Genomic DNA, 23,470 nt, shown 5'->3' with positions numbered 1-23,470 from the left:
AGAATGGAAGTCCTTGTTAGTGTATGGGGGCCAGAATGGAAGTCCTTGTTAGTGTATGGGGGCCAGAATGGAAGTCCTTGTTAGTGTATGGGGGCCAGAATGGAAGTCCTTGTTAGTGTATGGGGGCCCAAATGGAAGTCCTTGTCTGTATGGGGGCCCAAATGGAAGTCCTTGTCAGTATATGGGGGCCAGAATGGAAGTCCTTGTTAGTGTATGGGGGCCAGAATGGAAGTCCTTGTTAGTGTATGGGGGCCCAAATGGAAGTCCTTGTCTGTATGGGGGCCCAAATGGAAGTCCTTGTCAGTATATGGGGGCCAGAATGGAAGTCCTTGTTAGTGTATGGGGGCCAGAATGGAAGTCCTTGTTAGTGTATGGGGGCCCAAATGGAAGTCCTTGTCAGTATATGGGGGCCCAAATGGAAGTCCTTGTCAGTATATGGGGGCCAGAATGGAAGTCCTTGTTTGGGTATGGGGGCAAGAATGGGAGACCTCGTAAGTGTATGGGGGCCAGAATGGAAGTCCTTGTTGGGGTATGGGGGCAAGAATGGGAGACCTCGTAAATGTATGGGGGCCAGAATGAGAGTTCTTGTTAGTGTATGGGGGCCCGAATGGGAGTCCTTGTTTGTGTGTGGAGGCCAGAATGGGAGACCTTGTAAGTGTATGGGGGCCAAAATGGGAGTCCTCATACTTATTTCCCCGATTCTATCTTCCATATATTTTTAATGTCCCCCTAAGTGATCCTGTCCTTACTCCCACAAGGGGCAGCTCCTCCTGCCTCTTCCTCCTTTATCTTCCTGCACAGGTGGAGCAATAGTGAGGTTATTGCATCTCCTGCAATAGCTAGTCATCAGCCGCTGGCCTCTGATATTCTGGTAGTATGTGCTGGTATTGCCAGGCAGGGAGCCTCGGGGGGTTCTCAACGTCAAAGTGGGTAAACTAACTAGCAAAAAAGTGAGCATGTGCACAACAATGCCATTTTTACATTGTTGTGTATTTTTTTCACTTTTGTGGCAGTTTAATGGAGTTTTTTTCCTCCTAGAATCCATCTTAGGCCTCATTCAGACATCAGTTTTTCACGTACAAGTGCCACTCTTACTTATGACAGCCGATGGGGCTGTTCACATGTCAGATTTTTCCCTTGGACCAAGTGGTCCATGCAAAATCATGAAGACATGACCGATATTGATATTGAAGGTCGGATCAAAGTAGGTAACGCAAGTCTATGGGTTGGTGAAAAAAATCTGACCGCGTTCAGATGCCATGGAGTTTTATTCATGCGTCAAAAAAAAAAAATCTCTGAGGCTTTGGAAAAATGTTGTGCACATGTTTTTAGATATTGGTTTTTAGAGATTGGTTGTAATCTGTGCTGAGTCCAGCCTTCCCTTTTTAAATTTGTAGGTTTTTGTCCCTCCAGACAAAGGCTGCCTTGTCGTGGCTGGTGGGCACACACAAATTGGGTCAAGTTTAAGAATGAAATATAAGCTACATTACTGCCATGGAGAAAGTGCACCGATTCATGAAGGCAATTTCACCCAAATTTTGGCATAAATTTGCTTTGAAAAGTTGCAAAATCTTGGTCTGACTCCATTTTACGAGTTTTGGCGTTTCCAAGCCAGTTTCTCCAAGATCTGCCGCAATGGAAGTAGCTTGGACGGGGACGTGACCCCACAGGTCGTCTAATTCATGAGTTGTGCCTTTCCCTACACCAGAAATCTCACTCCACTGTGGAATATTTGTGATATGGCTTATGCCACTCGTCAGACGATGCTGGTCGATGAAGAGGCAAACTCCCCTTCATGAATCGTAAGCATCTGACTCTACCACACCCCCTCATCAAGACTGGTGAGAAAATCCCCGGTCTTGATGAATGTAGGCCTGTGTTTTCAGTGCTTTCTTATAACTTTGATATATGATATAAGTATATTATTATTATTTATTATTATAGTGCCATTAATTCCATGGCGCTTTAAAAGTCAAAAAGGGTATACATAAAAACTAGTACAACCATCATTAATAGTACTAAACAGACTGGTACAGGAGGAGAGAGGACCCTGCCCGTGAGGGCTCACAGTCTACAGAGGATGAGTGAGGGTACAACAGATGAGGACAGAGCTGGTTGCGCAGTGCTGTACTGGACTGAGGGTTATTGTAGGTTGTATGCTTGTCGAAAGAGGTGGGTCTTCAGGTTCCTCTTGAAGCTTTTCACAGTAGGAGAGAGTCTGATATGTTGGGGTAGAGCGTTCCAGAGTATGGGGGAGGCACAGGAGAAATCTTGTACGCGATTGTCAGAAGAGGAGATGAGAAAGGAGATCTTGTGAGGATCTGAGGTTGTGTGTGGGTAGGTACTGGGAGACTAGGTCACAGATGTAAGGAGGAGACAGGTTGTAGATGGCTTTGTAGGTCATGGTTAATATTTTGAACTGGACTCTTTAGGCAATGGGAAGCCAGTGAAGGGATTGGTAGAGTGGTGAGGCTGGGGAATAGCAAGGGGAGAGGTGGATTAGTCTGGCCTCAGAGTTCAGGATAGATTGGAGGGGTGCAAGAGTGTTGGAAGGGAGGCCACAGAGCAGGAGGTTGCAGTAGTCGAGGCGGGAGATGATGAGGGCATGCACTAATGTTTTTGCTGATTCTTGGTTAAGGAAAGCACGGATCTGGGAGATATTGTCGAGTTGTAGTCGGCATGAGGTGAAGAGGGCTTGGATGTGCGGCCTGAAGGATAGAGCAGAGTCGAGGGTTACTCCAAGGCAAGGAGCTTGTGAGACTGGGGAGCGTGAGCAGCCATCAAGTTTGATGGATAGGTTTGGTGGAGAAGTTGGAGGAGGAAATACAATGAATTCAGTTTTGTCCATGTTAAGCTTTAGGAATCGCAGAGGGAAGGATGAAATAACGGACAGACATTGTGGGGTTTTGGTTACTAAGGAGGTAATGTCAGGTCCAGAGAGTTAGATCTGAGTATCATCGGCATAGAGATGATACTGGAAGCCGTGGGACTCTATGAGCTGTCCCAGGCCGAAGGTGTAGATGGAGAACAGCAGGGGTCCAAGAACTGAACCTTGGGGGACACCAACGGATAGAGGGTGGGATGAGGAGGTGGTGTGAGAGTGGGAGACGCTGAAAGTTCTGTCAGTTAGGTATGAAGAGCTATATTTATAGACTTATATCATATTCAGTCATTGCTATTAATGCACTTTTTTACCCTTCTGATTCCAGGCTGATAACCCTGAAAGTGCTGAACAGCATCATACTGCTGGGGAAGTCTTGTCAGTATGTCAAAGATGCCAAAATGGAGGAGAAGTTATTCCAGTCGCCATCCACATCTACTCCTGGGAAAACGCCTAAGAGAACCCCAACCAAATCTAATCAAGGTGAGCACCTCCTCCTCCCAACTACTATAGGATGACCTGTCCAGAATATATAATATTTCTTTTACATTTGGAGACCAACAGCAAGTAGCCTTTCTGCTAAAGCATTGCTAGTAAACAGACGAGCTTCTAATACCTGGATTGTGGTGTCTTCACTTCTGGAGTTACATTTTTCTGTCATGTGGAGACGTGTAGAGCGGCTTCTTTCTTGCATCTCCTTTTTAACCCCTTAACGACCCATGACGTACTAGATACGTCATGGATCGTGTGCCGGTAAGCCCCGCCCCCTGCCGCCGGCAGGCGGCGGCGAGACGCGCACATATCAGCTGTTATCAACAGCTGATATGTGTGCCTGCTAGCCGCGGGTGGAATCGCTTCTACCCGCGGCCATTAACCCCTTACATTTTGCTGCCAAAGTCTTGGCAGCGATATGTATTTGGGCGCCGCCATGACAGTGACTTACCCCGCCCCCACCGGAAGTCACGTGACATGATCGCGTGACTTTCGGCGGTTGCCATGGTAGCACAGGGTCATGTGATGACGCCTGTAGCTAACATGAGTCACTTCCTCTCAATGCCGGAATACAGCCGGCATTGAAAGTGAAGCAGCAAATCTGCAGTTCTCAGCTCTGTAGCTGAGATCTGCAGATAGTGCAGAGCGATCGGATTGCTGATCGCAATAGCCCCCTAGGGGTACTAGTAAAATAAAAGAAAAGTAAAAAAAAAAGTTTTAAATTAAAAAAAAATAAAAAAACCTAAAAGTTCAAATCACCCCCCTTTCACCCCATTGAAAATTAAAGGGTTAAAAAAATAAAAAATACACACATATTTGGTATCGCCACGTTCAGAAATGCCCGATCTATCAAAATATAAAATCAATGAATCTGATCAGTAAACGGCGTAGCGGCAAAAAAATTCCAAACGCCAAAATTACGTTTTTTGGTCGCCGCAAATTTTGCGCAAAATGCAATAACAGGCGATCAAAACGTAGCATCTGCGCAAAAATGGTACCGTTATGAACGTCAGGTCGAGACGTAAAAAATAAGCCATCACTAAGCCTCAGATCCTGAAAAATGAGAACGCTACGGGTTTTGGAAAATGGCGCAAAACGTGCGCCACGTTTTTTGGACAAGCTTGTGAATTTTTTTTAACCCCTTAGATACAAGTAAACCTATACATGTTTGGTGTCTACAAACTCGCACCGACCTGAGGCATCATACCCACACATCAGTTTTACCATATAGTGAACACGGTGAATAAAATATCCCAAAAACTATTGTACAATCCCACTTTTTTTGCAATTTTTCCGCACTTGGAATTTTTTTGCCGTTTTCCAGTACACTATATGGTAAAACTTATGGTTTCATTTAAAAGTACAACTCGTCCCGCAAAAAACAAGCCCTCATATGGCAAGATTGATGGAAAAATAAAAAAGTTACGCCTCTCGGAAGAAGGGGAGCAAAAAACAAAAACGGAAAGTGCCCGGGGGCTGAAGGGGTTAAGCTCTTTAGTCCGAGTCCACAGGGCCGTATTTCAGTGTATACAGACCACGGACCGACTGCGGGTCTCCTGATCCTGGTTACATACCCCGGCAGATTTTTTTTTTTTGCTTTCTTGGCCTTTTTCCAGAGAATGAGTGATGGCAAACTTTTTTTCAATGTTCAAACTGTGAATAACAAATGGAAAATCAGGGGCTCTGTAAAAAAACAAACTACGATCAGGAAGACTAACAAAAATTTCGGCCACAACTGCCAGGAAAATTGTTTGGGATACAAAGAATAACCCACAAATACCAGCTGAAATACAGGACTCACTGAAAACTAGCGGTGTGGCTGTTTCAAGATGCACAATAAGGCACTTGAAGAAAAATGGGCTGCATGGTTAAGTCGCCAGAAGAAAGCCATTACTGCGCAAATGCCATAAAATTATCTCACCTACAATACACCAAACAGCACAGAGACAAGCCCCAAAATCCTGGAACAAAGTAATTTGGAGTGATGAGACCAAAATCTAACTTTTTGGCTACAATTATAAATGTTACATTTGGAGAGGTGTCAACAAGGCCTATGATGAAAGGAACACCATTCTTACTGTAAAGCACGGAGGTGGATCGCTGATGATGTGGGGATGTGTGAGCTACAAAGGCACAGGAAACTTGGTCAAAGTTGAAGGAAAGATCAATGCAGCACATTATCGGCAAATACTGGAGGCAAATTTGCATTCATCAGCCAGAAGCTGAGCATGGGACGTACTTGGACGTTCCAACATGACAACGATCCAAAACACAAGGCCAAGTTGACCTGTCATTGGCTACAGCATAAGTGAAGGTTCTGGAGTGGCCAACTCAGTCTCCTGAACACAATATCATTGAGCCACTCTGGGGAGAACTCTAGCGTGCAGTTCATGCCAGAAAGCCCAGGAATTTACAGGAACTGGAGGTTTGTTGCCAAGAAGAATGGGCAGCTTTACCATCTGAGAAAATAAAGAGCCTCATCCACAACTACCACAAAAGGCTTCAAGCTGTCATTGATGGTAGAGGAGGCAATACACGGTATTAAGAAGTGGGGTATGTGAACTTTTGATAAGGGTCATTTGGATGTTTTTGGTTATTTATGATTTAAAAAGAGAAAACACAGTAGTTTGCCAATAAATGGCTTCATCCAACCACTAACCATGAGTGGGAAAAAAGATTTTGTGTTATCATTTATATTCTCTGAAAAAAGGCCAAGAAAGCAAAAAATCTGCCGGGGTATGTAAACTTTTGAGCATAACTGTATATGTATGTGGCTGTAAGTTCAAATCTGGTGACCTGTAGTAGACACTCCAATCATTGTAATCATGTGAAATATGGCTGTCTTGGCCCAGCCTGTCCTAAAACAGGTTGTTTTTTTTATGTAAGTATGTGAGTGGGTAGGTAGATATGTAGAAAAAATAAGCAGCACTCCAAAATACAAAAATAAAGGACTTTGTATTAACCCATGTGGGCTATCTACACACACAAGAAAAAGGCCAGACTTGACTATCAATTCATGTCAAGTTCAGAAACTGCTGTGGGAACAGTTTCTCGGTTGCTGCAAGTAGTGTAGTTTTGTTTGTTTTCGTTTTTGTATGTTTGTGTATACATTTTGTTTGTATATTTTTGTCATCAAAAGCCAGGTTTCAAAATCCGGTTTAAAAGTAGAGGACAAAAATATTTAGTGTATGTGAGGCCCATTGAAATATAGATATATTAGAAAAAGTCATGGCCGAAACTGTTGGCGCCCTTGAAATTTGTTCCAGAAAGTGAAGTATTACACATTTTGTTACTCGTTTATTTCTTTTGTGTGTACTGGAACAAAAAATTTAGGAATAAAAGCAAATTTGATGTAATTCCACACAAAATCCCCAAAATAGGCTGGACAAAAATATTGAGACATTTCCACAATTGTGGGTAAATATCTTTGTTTCAAGCATCTGATGCTCAATCAAATTCATCTGTGGCAAGTAAAAGGTGTGGGCAATATGAAAATCACACCTGAAACTAGATAAAAAAGGTAGACGTTTACTCAATCTTTATATTGTGTGCCTGTGTGTGCCACACGAAGCATGCAGAACAGAACTGTCTGAGGACTTGTAACCTTAAGATTGTTGATATTTTTCAACAATTTTGGTTCTCAAGTCCATCTCCAGAGATCTTGATGTTCCTTTCTCTACAGTGTGCGACATAATCAACAACTTTACAACCCATGGCATTGTAGCTAATTTCCCTGGACAAGGACCGCATAGGAAATTTGATGAAAAGCAGCGCCAATCAAGTTCCAAAGAAAGTTAAGCTGTCCTGCAGGCTCAGTTTACACTGACACTGATGCACCCTATCTGTCCACATTTTAAATGAAATGAAACACTATGGAGGAGACCTAGGAGGACCCCACTGCTGACACAGACACATATAAAAGTTAGACTGCAGTTTACCAAAATGTATGTGCGTAAAGCGGGCTTTACACGCTACGATATATCATACGATATGTCGTCGGCGTCACGTCATAAGTGACGCACATCCGGCATCGTTTGCCATATCGTAGCGTGTGACAGCTACGAGCGAGTGTGATCGTGCAAAAATACTCACCTTATCGTTGCTCGTTGACACGTCGCTCATTTTCTAAAAATTCTAAAAATCGAAGAAAGACCCCAAAAATACTTCAAGAAGACCCCAGAAATGTATGGAAACAAAGCGCTGGAGAGTTCTGAAGTGGCAGCAATGAGTCCAGATCTAAACCCCATTGACAACTGTGGAGAAATCTTTTAAATTGTTGGGAAAAGGCGCCTTCAAATATGAGAGACCTGGAGCACTTCAGCAGAGTCCAAAAATCCAGATGAGAGGTGTAAGAAGTTTGTGGATGGTTATAGGAAGTGATTGCAGATATTTATGCCAAAGGGTGTGCAACCAAATATTCGGTTGTAGGTGCCAACAATTTTGTCCGGATGTTGAGGTTTTGTGTGAAATTATGTCTAATTTGCCATTTTATTTTTTTTTTTTGTCTTTTTTTTGTGTTCCAATACACACAAAGTTAATAAACGTGTATAACAAAACATGTAATTGCAATAATACTTTGGGAGGAATACTTCATTTTCTGGAACCATTTGAAGGGTGCCATCCCCTTTTTTGGCAATAACTGTATACATTTTTTGCTTGAGTATTTGCAGTGAACCATGGTCACTTTTTCCCTTTTAATTATTGGAATGTTTAAGGGCGATTTAATCTTGTGCAATGAAGCCACAGGGACCTTGTACCAGGGCTGTGGAGTCGGTAAGCCAAACCTTCGACTCCGACTCCGACTCCTCAAATTCTCTTGCACCGACTCCGACTCCGGCTCCGACTCCGACTCCTACATATATTGCTTATAGTTAGGTGAAAAATTTATTGTAGTACATGAATATGTGTATGTGACCATCAGACATTTAATAATTTTTATGATACAATAATCAAGATATTTGGATAGAACATAAAATATATTTATTGGAATACAACTTTAGAACACAAAAAACTGTAATAAATTGTAAATATGTAATACACTATGTAATATACAGTAGATTACATATATATCTTGTGTGTGTGTATATACACTGTATATATATATATATATATATATTATATATATTACATATTTACAATTTATTAGTTTTTTTGTGTTCTAAAGTTGTATTCCAATAAATATTTTATGTTCTATCCAAATATCTTGATTATTGTATCATAAAAACAATTAAATGTCTGATGTTCACATTGTACTACAATAAATTTTTCACTTAAATATAAGCATTATACTAAATGTTGTTATTTAGTAAAATATTCAGCACATTCTGCATTGCACTCCTGTCCCCAATTTATTATATATTTTAGGAGTCGGAGTCGGTGCATTTTATACCGACTCCGACTCCGACTCCACCAAAATGAGCTCCGACTCCGACTCCACGACTCCGACTCCACAGCCCTGCCTTGTACTACTATATTTTTGGACTTAAGGGTATGTTCACACAGTGCTTTTTGTTTGTTTTTTTTGTTTTTTTATAATCTTTTGTTTCTGCTGGAAATATTGGCAGGAAAAATGCTTTTTGGATCTGTTTTTACTTGTATTTTTGTTTAATGCATTCAACTGAACAGATAGGGAAAATGCTGAAAGTATTGACATATTGCATTAAAAAAAGATAAAAAAAAAATTGCAAGGGGGGGAAAAAAAAAAGACTGTGACTGAGATTTTAGAAATGTTTTCTTTTGCTGCTACTCTAAAGTGTTGCGTTTTTTGCTTTATCGAAAACATAAACACTTAAGGACCCGTTACACGCAACGACATCGCTAACGAGATGTCGTTGGGGTCACAGAATTCGTGACACACATCCGGCCTCGTTAGCGACGTCGTTGCGTGTGACACGTATGAGCGACTGCTAACGATCAAAAATACTCACCTGATCGTTGACGCATCGTTCAGTTCCAAAATATCGTTCCTTGTTCTGGACGCAGGTTGTTTGTCGTTCCTGAGGCAGCACACGTCGATACGTGTGATACCCTGGGAATGACGAACAACAACGTATCTGCGTACTGCCGGCAACAAGGTGGGCGTGTTGTTTATGCGGCTGCTCTCCGCCCCTCCGCTTCTATTGGCGGGCCGCTGTGTGACGTCGCTGTGACGGCACAGGAACCTCCCCCTTAAGAGGTTGTTCAACGCCCACAGCGACGTCACTAGGAAGGTGAGTATGTGTGACGGATAACAGCAATGTTGTGCGCCATGGGCAGCGATTTGCCCGTGACGCACAAACGACGGGGGCGGGTGCTTTCATGAGCGACATCGCTAGCGATGTCGCTGCGTGTAAAGCAGCCTTCAGACTGTATACAAAAATAAAAAAGCTTTATTAGGTGCTAACAGAGGTGTCTTTTGTGCCATGCCAGGAACGCCGCCGGATGATTCATTCAGTGCTTCGGTCATTTGCCAGCCTCCCCGCCAGAACTCCACCGCGCCGCTCCTCGTTGAGAGCAGCTCTGATCAGTTTCTGACCACCCCGGACGGCGAGGAGAAGGACATAACACAAGACGACCCCGATCTCAAACACCGATCGGCTAACAAGGATCTCCTGGACATTGACCGCTTCACCATCTGCGGAAACAGAATTGACTAATCCGACTTCCGGAAGGAAAGAAGAACCCCCTGAACTTGGCACTTAAATATTTATTTTTCTTTAAATTATTTCCACAGCTGAAATTTCTACCCCTTTAACTGGCGATCTGCCTCGGCACTGGCTCGAGGAGGTGACATATCCTTCGGATGGACTAGAGATTGGGGAAAACCCTGCTTTTTGCAAAGCTTAGCTTTGTACATGATTTTTGGTTTTAGTTTAGAAAAATATTGGACATTCTTGGAAAAAAAAAACACAACCCTCCCGAGTCATTGCCACTTATCGTAATACAGGTTAGTTCACTAGGCCAAGATCAAATGCCTTAAAATTTTCATATAAACAGAACCACGGAAAATATGGGGTGGAGAGAAATCCCTTCACCCCTGTGTCATAAGGTTACTTAGATCCCTCAGACCTGTTCACATGTATGTAGATTGTTTGTAACTTAGAAGCCTTAATGTAGAAGCATTTTTTTCTTTGTATATAAGTATACTGTAGATAGTTATTTTCCAGAGTTAAGAAAAAAAAAATAATAATGTATTTTAAAAGGTACAAGTAAACCAACAAATCTCACTCACCGAGATGCATTTCTCATAGACGGCCTATAGAGGTGTGGACAAGCTGTAACGGGCACAGACCATGTTTGCGTCTAACGTGGCATGTAGTAACGTGACTCTCCCATATTATTTTTTTTTAATACACCAGGTAAGTTGATGATGCCCTTCTTGCTATGACTATGATGTATCGTGCTGCATGCAAAGAACCTATACTTACCATCTGAACTACACAGAGACCATCATGGGGAAGGAAAACTGTTAGGTGAAACATTCAAGTGACTGTAAGGGCTACAGAAGGTAACCCCAGAGGTGGTGTGAGTTGTGGCGAAACGGGGTTCAGTCCTCTCAGTGTAATCCACAAGACCTTATTCAAACACGTCATGTTTCAAGCAGCCATTTTTCTCATCAATGCATGAACCAGTGAAGCAATTTTTGATATCGTCCATGATTCTGTCTGCCGCGTCTATGCAGACGTGTATGTCCCTATGTTAACTGATAAAAAAGACCATTTGTAGTCTGAGTCTGCAGTAATACTCCCTTCCATTTGTCCCCTGCATCAAAATGACAGATGGCCGGTAGATCTGACTGATCAGACTACAGAGGGTTTGTTTGTAGTCTGTTACCATAGAGACGCACAGACCTGCATTGGAACTGAAGACACAAACTCATAGATTGCATGGTTTCTTCATTTTACAGGCATTGAGTCAAAAATTGTGAAGATGGGCCTTCCTATAAGGGGGTCATGGGTCATGGCTTTAGACTATAATGCTGGACATTTATATTCACTGAGTACAAATGATTTGTCTCTGGCGTCAGACTTGCATAGGGGCGATAGCCAAAACCAACACTTTAGAGCTGGTTGTGTTGGAGAACATCTAGTCGTGCGTTCCTCCATGACAGAACCTCTTTACCTAAGATGATGTAGAGCGTGGCCTGCAGAGGTGGCATCAGGAGTCTGTCTAACCTGTTTTTTGACCATATTTTATATATTCTACAACTAATTGTCACCGCCATATACCAGTGTGCACCTATATGTGAGAGTGCATGGCTTTGGATTCTGTGTGATCCCTTAGGTTGATGACCTGGTTGTCTCCTCACCTGTAGATGCCATAGGTGCTCCTTTGATGACCCTATCCTTCAGCCAGAAGAGTTCGTTTTCGTATGACCGGCACTGGGGTGCTTGTCTAGATTGGGCAAAAGAGTTCTCGTTTTAGTTTTATTTCTCCAGAAACAGCGCCACTTTTGTCTGCAGGCTGTGTCTGGTATTGCAGTACATCCCTGATCAAGTGAAATTAGTGATTTCTAGCATATAATCTTAGACATCCCCTTTAAGGTTTCATAAGGGTCTCTGGAGATCTGCTGGATCCTGATCGGATTTATCTACAGGGTTATATGTAGATCAAGTAAGACCATGTTCTATCTTGGCGCTCTAAGTCATAGAATAGTTTACAATCGAGAATACGCCCACCACAGTATGGCTGTAGGGGGCAGCATTCAGGTTTTCCTGGACTTAAGCAGTAAAATAAGGAGTGTGATAGAAAGGAAGCTCTGGTATTGGGGCATTTAATTGAATTAATTAATTAATTTGGAAGGTTTGAACATAAAACGATAATCCAGGTTTTGCAGTAAAGCAGATCTTGTGGACCTCGGCTGCCCTGACCCCAGTATTTATGCTTTATAGTAGAGATATAGACCTCTGTGAACTCACACCTCCTCTATAGGTGCATCGGATGAAAGCAGCAAAGTACAGCCAGCATTGGTCCTCAAGAGTCAGTGCTCATACAAATTAGAAAATTGAGAAACTGCCTCTAAATATTTTTAATATTCCCTGATAAGCATCACTAGAAGAAGACACTTAATTGTGATCTGCTTTTTGTGTTTTTTTTTGTGTTGAAGGGAATCTGTCAGCAGATCTGATATCTTCATGATGTAGGGGCTGAGAGCCTGATTCCAGTGATGTCACTGACTGGATTGCTTGGTTGCACTTTTGAAAAAAAAATCCCTGTTTTCTCTTCTGTAGATGTAGCAAGGCTCGGAACGCTGAGCTCTGTATAACCCCGCCCACGCCACTGATTGGCAACAAGCTGCCAATCCAGTGGTGGCGGAGTTACCCAGATTAGCTGGACTGTCTGACACCTGATACCTAGTCCTGCAGTGATGATCTCCTGCTGATAAAACACTGATTATATTGAACTTACAGTACATCATCTAATAAGTGACACATCCCTGCCCCTACATTATCCTGCTCTCAGATTACACATCAAAATCCTGCTGACAGGAGAAATGTACCAATGGAGAAATTAGTGAGTTCACCACTAGAGAGAGCCGAGGAGCTGTCTGCATACTGTATATGCACTGCATTAAATAATGACTGTATGCAGTCAGCTCCCCCTAGTGGTGACTGCAGACAGCCCATACGTTCTCTTGGGTCTTGGCAGAGGATCTGCAGCCCTGTATTGGGAAATTCTGAGCTCTGGTCGCTGTAGTGATGTAACAATTAATTTTTTATTAATTTTGGACCTAGAATAATAAACATGTAGAGGTTTCCATGCCCCTCTTTGTGAGCATTTCTCCAGGAGGTCTTGGCTTGTTTCGTTCTTAAAACCAGCGAGTGTGTAATCCTGCCACTAATGTAAGAGATGACGTTAGTGATTGAGACGTGAACCCTGCAGGTGACTCTCTACGTAAAACCAAAACCTGCCGGGCCAGAATTGCCATCTGCAAGTATCCTGCACCTGTCCTATTCAAATAAAGGGAATAAATGCCCTATATCTGCTGATCATAACATGGCCTGGCGGGAGAAGAACTGTGAGAATTGCAAATACTTCTCCCTAAAAACACTTTACGGTAACAACTTTGCTCACAACTCATGCCGCCTTGTGACCCTTGTCCATCTAATGCCAGAGAAAGTGCCACCTCCATGATACACGAAGACCAGATCTGCCTTATCAGATGAGTTGGGTACGTTGGCAGCGGATTGGTTCAACCCATAGATTCATCCCCCTCTTCCTTGTGTACATGAGGTTCTTGTGGGGTAAATGCCAAACCGGTATCTATAATAATACATTTCTGACGTTAATTACTTCCAAACCATGAAAACCATTGATAGAAAGTAGAACCCTATAGGTAGTTGTTTTTTTTTGTTTTTTTTTTTTGTTAATGGGAATCTGTCAGCAGATCCGATATCTTCATCATGATATAGGGGCTGAAAGCCTGATTCCAGTGATGTCACTGACTGGATTGCTTTGTTGTACTTTTGATAAATCCCTGTTTTCTCTTCTGTAGATGTAGCAAGACTCAGAATGCTGAGCTCAGCATAACCCGCCCACACCACTGATTAGCAGAAAACTGCCAATCCAGTGGTGGGGGGGCGGAGTTACCCGGATTAGCTGGGCTGTCTGGCACCTGACACCTAGTCCTAGCAGTGATGATCTCCTGCTGATAAAACACTGATTGTACTGAACTTACAGTACACCATCTGTAGACAAACTGGTATCCTTAATAATACATTTCTGACACTTACTTCCAAACCATGAAAACCATTGATAGAAAGCAGAACCCAATAGGTAGTGTAATATTAGCAGAAAAAGGTTTCTTCCAGAAATGTTGCCTCTGCTGCCTAGTGTTGCTTTTCCGCTCCAATCATTCTTATGGGACTAATGGAATACGCCGAACTCCGCTATCTCCACCGATCCCATAGAAAGTAAATGGCGTTGCAGTGCACATGATCGACCACCGCTGCGTTCTGGTTCTCAGGACCACGGATATATCCCCTTTCCAAGGGATAACAGAACTTCCAAGCTTGGTACAACCCCTTCAAAGTCAATTAGCTGTAGCCTATACGGCTTATTGCAGTTGGCGATATTAGCCGTGTGTGATGGAGTTTTGGTAGAAATTCAAGGACATATTTAGCGCTTCCCTTGATAATTGAGGTGTTCTCGGCCCCAAGTGTCGGCCTCAGGTCTTGAGTTATACAAGTCGTATTCCTATAGAGGAGTGTCATGCGCGCTGTATAATGATAGTGCTGGGACGCGCACACTAACGATAATGAGCGGAAAAATGAATTGTGTGCTAATGAACTAAAATGTCTAACCTAAGTGATTCGATTGGTGCGAAATCGAGGATGTGCTAATAAACGTGTGATTTCCCCCCCCCCCCCCCCCCCCCCCCCCTTCCTTCGCACCTTCTTCCCCACAATGAAATGATTTGTACAAAGGTCCGAGATATTCGGGGTTTTCTGCTTTATTTATGAAGGAAATGAAATGAATTTTTTTTTCTTCTGTTTGAAATCATATTGTGTATAAGTTTTATAAGTTGCACCTTGTAAAACTCTGCAAAATAAATTTTGTAATCTTTTATAATCTCTGCGAAAACTGTCATTTTAATCTGGCTGAAATCTCTTACAATGGACCCTGTGATCTGTTATCTGTGATGTCAAGGGGGAGTTGTGTATCATAGGACTGAACCTACAGTACATGGATATGGAGGAAACGTCACCTCAATGGAAAGCTGGAGAATAGAGTCAATGGTGTGTAATCTCCAAGGGAAGTATGTAAGCATTAGGCCTCGGTTCCACTTGCGCAGAGCTTCTGGTGCGAGAGCACTGGAAGTGATCTGCTAATGACCCTCTGCTGCCAGCATCAGCCGAGGGTCATGCGACTGTGATCTGATCACAGCTGCGGAAAAGATGGAGTGAGCACTTTCTCCCCATCTCCTCCGCGGCCTGTTTCGCCATATACGGTATCACACTGCAGTCGGATGACATGCGAGTGCAGTGCGATGTTTCACACACTCCCATAGACATGTGAGCCAAGACTCGCCAAACACAGCATGCTGCGATTCATTTCTCAGGCAGTTATGGCAGGAGCACTCAATTGCAGATGGACACTGCTCCATAGTTTTGCACTGGTGCGATACAATCGATGTTTTATCGGATTGCACTCGACCCTGCAAAGTGCAAGTGGAACCAAGGCTTAAAGGGACGCTGTCCCCACAGAATGATTGTTCACACCAAGTACAGGTGCTCCATGCATCATGGCAGGGCCAATCGTTAACATGCACCTTCCCACCTTTAAGTTTTGCTTCTGTCTCCAGTCCACTCCTTCTCCTTAAGGGGGCTTTACACTGAGCGATATCGCTAGCGATGGCACCCGCCCCCGTCGCACAATATCGCTTGTCCGTGTCGCACGTACAGCCCCTCCCTAACGACGTCGCTGTGGGTGGTGAACAACCTCCCCTGAAAGGGGGAGGTTCGTTCGGCATCACAGCGACATCACAGAGCGGGCCGCCAATAGAAGCGGAGGGGCGGAGAGCAGCAGAGTCTCCGTCACTCCCACCTCGGTGCTCGTTGAGGACACAGGTACGCTGTAGTTCGTCGTTCCCGAGGTGTCACACATAGCGATGTGTGCTGCCTCGAACGACGAACAACCTGGCGTCCTCAACAACCAACGATTTTTTTTGAAATTGGCTAGTCAACGATGGACGATTTGGTTAGTATTTTCCATCGTTAACGGCTGCTCGTTGGTGGTCACACGCAACGGCGTCTCTAACTATGTCGGATGTGCGTCACGGAACCCGTGACCCCGGCGATATATCGTTAGATACGTTGTTGCGTGTAACGGGGCCTATAGAGTGACGGCTGCGTCTTACAGCCAACGAAAGGCAGAGATAGGTGGAAGGTGGATTTATATGTCCCGTCATAATGCACCGAGCCCCTGTACTTAGTTTGAAAGGTCATTTTGGGCTGACTGATCTCTTGAAGGGGTTGTCCAAGTAGTCATTCACCATGTGTGGCCTCATTAAAACAAAGAAGCTTATTCGCCTCCCGTGCCACTGCCATTCTAGCGGTGTCGGCACTTGCTCTCCTGGGACTCAGGTGAAGTAGTTGCATCACACCCGTCTTCTCTCTCCCCCGTCATCTTCTCTCTCCCCCGTCATCTTCTCTCTCCCCCGTCGCCTTCTCTCTCCCCCGTCGCCTTCTCTCTCCCCCGTCGCCTTCTCTCTCCCCTGTCGCCTTCTCTCTCCCCCGTCGCCTTCTCTCTCCCCCGTCGCCTTCTCTCTCCCCCGTCGCCTTCTCTCTCCCCCCGTCGCCTTCTCTCTCCACCGTCGCCTTCTCTCTCCCCCCGTCGCCTTCTCTCTTCCGCCTTTGGATGTATAGGTAATTGACAAGAAGTGAGTTGTCAACTGCAGCGGTCACTTTTCAGTTGACAACTCATACGTCTGAAGCCGGTGAGAGACTGTGTCTTGCTTTGGCACAAGGCTCGTGTGACGAAACAACCTCACATAAACCCCACGAGAGTAAGTGCCGACACCACTGACACGGGAGGAGATATGAGCTTTTTTGTTTTAATGGGGCCAAACATGAGGAATGAGGTGGTTATCCTAGTAGTGGACAACCCCTTTAAGTGCTGATAACGGAGTATCTTCTCCTGGATCAGTGACTGAAGAGTTTGCTGCAATGATTTGTATTTGGTGACGTTTGCGTTTTACAGCAGGCACCAAATAGTAATCTAATGTTAAACATGGCAGGGAGGAAGTAAAGGTCAGCAGGAACTGAAATCTCCTCCTATTCTGCCCCACAGATGGAGTTTTCCTACAGCAAATAATTTAAGCCAATACATCGCATAAAGCACTTTTTAAATGTGGAGGGGGATCACTGGAGGTTTACTAAAATATTGATGGCCTTCAAATGGGTCATCAAAATCAGATCGGTTGGGTTCTGTCAGTCAGCACCGCTACCGCCAATCGGTTGATGGCTGAAGTCATGCTGCCAAAAGTTCAATGTTCTGAGCCACAATGCCACAGATCAGTACATGGGGCAATGACCCTTCTCGGGTGCTGCAGCTCAGTTCCCATTGAAGTTAATGGGAGCTGAGCTGCACTATCTGAGAAAAGCAACAACACTGGTTATGGAGCTTGGTTTTTCTTTCTTTCCTTCATTATTATTTATTTTATTTTTTGCTTATACATTCGATGGCGAAACTGAAAATATACTTGGTCAACAGCCCCAGATTTAAGTCCAGTCACAAGTTTTTGTTTTTTATTTTTACGCTTCATTAATTCAGAATTGCCGACAGGGACCAAAATGGCAGCCCTGATTTTTGGATGTGTGCGTATGGCTCCAGCCCTGTCGGTGCGTTCTTCCAGCGCTTTACCGCGTTCCCTGCAGCTCTGCTAAGTGAGTGATTTTCAGAGCACGAACAGATGGTAATATAACACAGCTGCAGCCCTATACCAGTAAATGGCACTGTAATGGAGTCCAATACCAGCAGAGGTCACTAATGGTCAAAACTGCCAAAACGTATCATTGCATCCAATGGAACCATGGGGGGAAATTGCTGTAATATTGTAACAGAATCAATCTCGGGGAATGTTCTAAGCTTCGGTTATCGCTGCACAGAGCTGAATGTTATCCTCACAGGAGAGGACGCAAATGCGGCTGAATCCCAACGTGGACCCTCAGCTGAGATTATTTATTATTATTATAGCGCCATTTATTCCATGGCGCTTTACATGTGAAAGGGGTATACATAAGAGGGACAAGTACAATAATCATAAACAATACAAGGCACAGACTGGTACAGGAGGATAGAGGTCCCTGCCCGCGGGGCTCACAGTCTACAAGGGATAGGTGAGGATACAGTAGGTCAGGGTAGGAGGCTGATTGTGCGGCGCTGTATCAGAGTGAGGGTTACAGCAGGTTGTAGGCTTGTCGGAAGAGGTGGGTCTTCAGGGTTCCTTTTGAAGCTTGTCAAGGTAGGCGAGACTCTGATATGTTGTGGCAGAGCATTCCAGAGTATGGGGGAGGCACGGGAGAAATCTTTGATGCGATGGTGGGAAGAGGAGATGAGAGGGGAGCAGAGGAGGAGATCTTGTGAGGATCGAAGGTTACGTGTAGGTAGGTACCGGGAGACTAGGTCACAGATGTATTGAAGAGACAGGTTGTGGATGGCTTTGTAGGTCATGGTTAGTGTTTTGAACTGGAGTAGTGGGCAATCAGAAGCCAGTGACGGGATTGGCAGAGAGGAGAGGTCGGGGAGTAGCGGGGGACAGGTGGATTAGCCGGGCAGCATAGAATAGATTGTAAGGGTGCGAGACTGTTAGAAGGGAGGCCAGAGAGCAGGAGGTTGCAATAATCTAGGCGCGAGATAATAATGGCATGTACTAGGGTTATTGCAGCTTCTTGGGAAAGGAATGTACGAATCCGGGAAATATTTTTGAGTTGGAGGCGGCAGGAGGTGAAGAGGGCCTGGATGTGTGGCTTGAAAGAGAGATCAGAGTCTAGAGTTACTCCCAGGCAGCGAGCGCATGGCACTGGGGAAAGTGAGCAGCCATTGAGCAAGTTGTTTACCAGACATGAAGACGTTCTTTCTTTTGGAGTGTTTTCTGAATGCTTTTTCAGGTGCTTTTTGGAGAATACCCTCTCCAAATCTGCCTGAAGAAAACCCCATACCCTTATGTTGTTATATTTGCTAATATAATATTTATTAGTTTATATTGCGCTTTACATACAGTGGAGAAAAAAAGTATTTAGTCAGCCCCCAATTGTGCAAGTTCTCCCACTTATAAAGATGAGATTTTCCTGTAATTGACATCATAGGTGACCACAACTATGAGAGACAAAATGAGAAATCAAATCCAGAAAATCACCGGGTCTGATTTGGCAAGAATTTTTTTGAAAATTATGGTGGAAAATAAGTATTTGGTCAATAACAAAAGTTCACCTGAATATTTTATGTCCTTTGTTGGCAATGATCGAGGTCATACATTTTCTATAAGTCTTCACAAGGTTGGCACACACTGTTGGTGGTATGTTGGCCCATTGCTCCATGCAGATCTCCTCTAGAGCAGTGATGTTTTGGGCCGGTCACTAGGCAACACAGACTTTCAACTCCCTCCAAAGGTTTTCTATGGGGTTGAGATCTGGAGACTGGCTAGGTCACTCTAGTACCTTCATATGCTTCTTACGAAGCCACTCCTTTGTTGTTGTGGCGGTGTGCTTGGGATCATTATCATACTGAAAGACCCAGCAACGTTTTTGCTGATAGAAGGAGGTTTGCACTCAAAATCTCACGATACATGACACCATTCATTCTTGTACACGGATCAGTCATCCTGGTCCTTTAGCAGTGAAACGGCCCCAAAGCATGTTGCCACCCGCATGCTTCACAGTAGGTATGGTGTTCTTTGGATGCAACTCAGTATTCTGTTTCATCCAAATACGACGCATGGTATTTGTACCAAATAATTCTACTTTGGTTTCATCAGACCATATGACATTCTCACAATACTCTTCTGGATAATCCAAATGCTCTCTAGCAAACTTCAGATGGGCCCGGACATGTACTGGCTTAAGCAGGGGAACATGCCTGGCACTGGAGGATGTGAGTCCCTGGTGGCGTAGTGTGTTACTGATGGTAGCCTTTGTTGCGGTTGTCCCAGCTCTATGCAGGTTGTTCACTAGGTCCCCCGGTGTGGTTGTGGGATTTTTGCTCATCATTCTTGTGATCATTTTGACCCCATGGGGTGAGATCTTGCGTGGAGCCCCAGATGGAGGGAGATTATCAGTGGTCTTGTATGACTTCCATTTTCTTATTGCTCCCACTGTTGATTTCATCACACCAAGCTGCTTGACTATTGGAGATTCAGTCTTCCCAGCCTGGTGCGGGGCTACAATTTTGTTTCTGGTGTCCTTTAACAGCTCTTTGGTCTTTACCATAGTAGAGTTTGGAGTGTGACTGTTTGAGGTTGTGGACAGGCGTCTTTTATACTGATAAGAAGTTGAAACAGGTGCCATGAATACAGGTAATGAGTGGAGGACAGAGGAACCTCTTAAAGAAGAAATTACAGGTCTGTGAGAGCCATAATTTGCAAAAAAAAATCTTGCCAAGTCAGGCAAGGTGATTTTCAGGATTTGTTTTCTCATTTTGACTCTCATAGTTGTAGTCTACCTATGATGTCAATTCCAGGCCTCTTTCACCTTTTGAAGTGGAAGAACATTCAAACTTCTTGCAAATGTTGTCCTTGGTGGGATTTGAACCCAGGAACCAGACTGCAAGCTAAACACTGAGCGACTGTGCTGTCCATATGAGCAACATTAGCTGAGCAGAAGCTCCTGCTTTCACCCCCACTTCAACTGACTATAAAAGCACAAACAGAAGTGTGAGTGAAGCGCTCTCATTCCGGTACATAATCTCACATTCTGTCAGCACAGCAGTTTTAATGACCTGAATTTCCGTAATCTGCAATTTGTTAAGGACACATGTCGTTTATGACACTAGGCAATGCATACGCTTCTACCACCGAACTCAGCAGATGCAATGTATTGGGATTATTTTAAATTTTAATGTAATGCGACATCAATATAAAAAAAAATATTTACACGGCAAATTTCTGGTTTTGAAATGACCTTTTAAATTTAATACATCTGAATACGGTTGTTTCTGTCGCAGCTGCAAGGATTTGTACAAACCCCATTCAGGTAACCTTAAAAAGATCTGGTGAAGGTGTTTGGAAGCCTTCAAACAAAGAAATAGACCGGCACTAATCATATATTTTTTTTTTTTTAACTCAAATCCTTTTTTGCTCAATGCCATGCACGGGAAGACATCACATTAACGCGTTTCGGCTTGAGGACAAGGCTTTCTCAAACAGAACATGATGTTTTGTTTGAAAGACACATGCTCAAGCTGAAACGCGTTACTGTAATGTCTTCCCGTGCATGGCATTGGAGTGATACCATGATTTTCATGAGCCGACATCACCGCCAGCTCATGGAAATCTTGCGCATGCGCACGTCTCAATCCTGCAGCGTCGCTTGTCCGCCTTAGCCAGGCGTACGACTGTCGGCTTCACAAGCGCACCGCGCATGATCCGAAGTTTCCTGCACTTCTGATCGTGCACACAGTGCGTCTGAAGCCAGGAATGAGACGCGCACATGCGCAAGATTTCCATAATCTGCCGGTGACGTCAGCTCATGGAAATCATGGTTTTGCCCATAGGGGCGTGATAACATGGAAAGAGGACAGACTAGTCGGGGCGAAGCAATACCCTTGCAACTAGTCCCAGCGCTTATTAGCATAGCGAAAATGTAAGTCGCAAACCCTTTTTTCCAGGACCACATGACAGCACCACAGGAGTTGCTTCCTCCGCCCTCTACAGGGACAGGAACACAAGAGGTTAAAAACCCCTCCCCCTCCCAATCTCTCCAGTGTTTTTCCTGTCCCTGTACAGGACGGACGTAGGAACTTACCGGGATGTACGGGGTCCAGGTGGATCGGGGGGGGTGCTCCGCTCTCTCTCCTTCCAGCCTGTCAAGACGCCCCAGGCCGACACCTCGCAGCGCGGGGTCCCTCGGCCGCGCTGGTCGAGCAGGAGCTCCCGGCGCCTGCCGCTTCCCTCCGGGGGGAGGGCTCTCGGCCTCCTGCCTCCAGCCACACGATGCTTCCGGGCACGGAGTGGAGAACGCCGGCGCATGCGCAGACGCTGCACTTCCGGTTTCCGGGCGGCCGAAAATTTGGCGCGAAATTCAAATCGGGAGTTGGACGGCAGGATGATGACCGGGCACCTTCACTCAGGTAAATAAAACCTGGAAGGGTATTGGGGGAGTATATTGTTTTACGTTAGGCTCTGCACTCCAGCACTGCCTGTGATGGATGAGAAAGAAAGTTCAGACACTAAAGCCCCTAAGGATGCCCAGGTCTCTGTAAGTGTCAGCCCCTCAGGGTTTCATTGCCCTGTAAGCCAGGAGACTTGTCTGAGCCTTGTTCTTTTTTGCAGGGTGGAGATTCTTCTGTGGGTTATGGCACCATCCCCAAAAAGAAATGTACCACTATTCTTCCCTATTCTCTGTTCCCAAGCCCTCCGGACGATCATAAATTTAAAGCCCCTCAATCGGTGGGTCCAGTACAAAAGATTCCGGATGGAATCAATCAAATCCACCATCCCTCTTCTCAACACGCATTCCGTCATGGCCACGGTAGATCTGAAAAACGCATACTACCACATAGCCATTCACCCACACTACCAGAAATACCTGAGATTTGCGTTAGAGAGGGATGGAGTAATGTATCATTTCCAGTTCTGGTGCCTTCCATTCGGGCTCTCTTCTGCTCCCAGGGTGTTCACGAAGATAATGACGGAAGTTGTAGCGCACCTGCGAAGATCCGACGTGTCCATCGTCCCTTACCTGGACGACCTTCTGCTGTTGGCGGATTCCCCGGAGGAGCTCTCCCGGTCAATCACGACCACCTTGGCTCTGCTGACGTCCCTTGGCTGGATCATAAACGTTCAGAAGTCCAATCTCAGGGCGGAGACAAGAAAGGTGTTTCTGGGCATTCTTCTGGACTCCGATGCGCGAACATCCTTTTTGCCGTCTCAAAAAATAGTAGACATCAGGTCGAAAATTCGGAGCTTCGGCCGAAAGAACCAGTGCTCCGTCAGAGAGGCCATGAGCATCCTGGGCATGATGACTTCCTGCATCCAATGTGTTCGCTGGAGTCAGTTTCACTGCAGGCCACTCCAAAAGCTGATCCTGTCTTACACTGTAGGGTCCCACTGGTCCCTACATTGCAAGATTTCCCTGACCCCTCAGGTCATTCAAGGTCTCAGATGGTGGATGTGCAAGAAAAATCTTCAATTGGGCGTTCTGTGGGACTGTTCGCCATCCGTCACGCTCACAACCGATGCAAGTCAGACGGGCTGGGGCGCCCATGTGAACTACCTTTACTTTCAAGGCAGGTGGCCCCTGGAGGTGTTGACCCAGTCATCCAATTTCAGGGAGCTACAAGCGGTCTGGCAGGCTCTGCAGGCGGCTCCTCCCTTATTCCACGGTCGTCATGTTCGGGTCCTCTCGGACAATGTTACGACGGTAGCCTTCCTTCGTCATCAAGGGGGCTCTCGCCACCCAC

At 44.8% G+C, this 23,470-nt stretch overlaps 1 protein-coding gene across 1 annotated transcript in view; it reads left to right on the top strand.

Moving 5' to 3' along the window:
- The window catches only part of TAPT1 (transmembrane anterior posterior transformation 1), a 156,354-nt gene extending 141,431 nt beyond the window's left edge, over nt 1-14,923 (top strand). Inside the window, exons 16-17 of the mRNA XM_075333129.1 lie at nt 3,210-3,364; nt 9,782-14,923. Coding sequence (XP_075189244.1) covers nt 3,210-3,364; nt 9,782-10,008 — 382 coding nt within the window. The 3' untranslated portion in view covers nt 10,009-14,923. The remainder of the gene's footprint in view (nt 1-3,209; nt 3,365-9,781) is intronic.
- The last annotated feature ends 8,547 nt before the right edge of the window (nt 14,924-23,470 follow it).

Source organism: Anomaloglossus baeobatrachus, chromosome 1 (genome assembly GCF_048569485.1).
Source record: "Anomaloglossus baeobatrachus isolate aAnoBae1 chromosome 1, aAnoBae1.hap1, whole genome shotgun sequence".
NCBI classification, from domain to species: domain Eukaryota; kingdom Metazoa; phylum Chordata; class Amphibia; order Anura; family Aromobatidae; genus Anomaloglossus; species Anomaloglossus baeobatrachus.
This window is presented reverse-complemented; position numbering and strand designations above follow the sequence as displayed.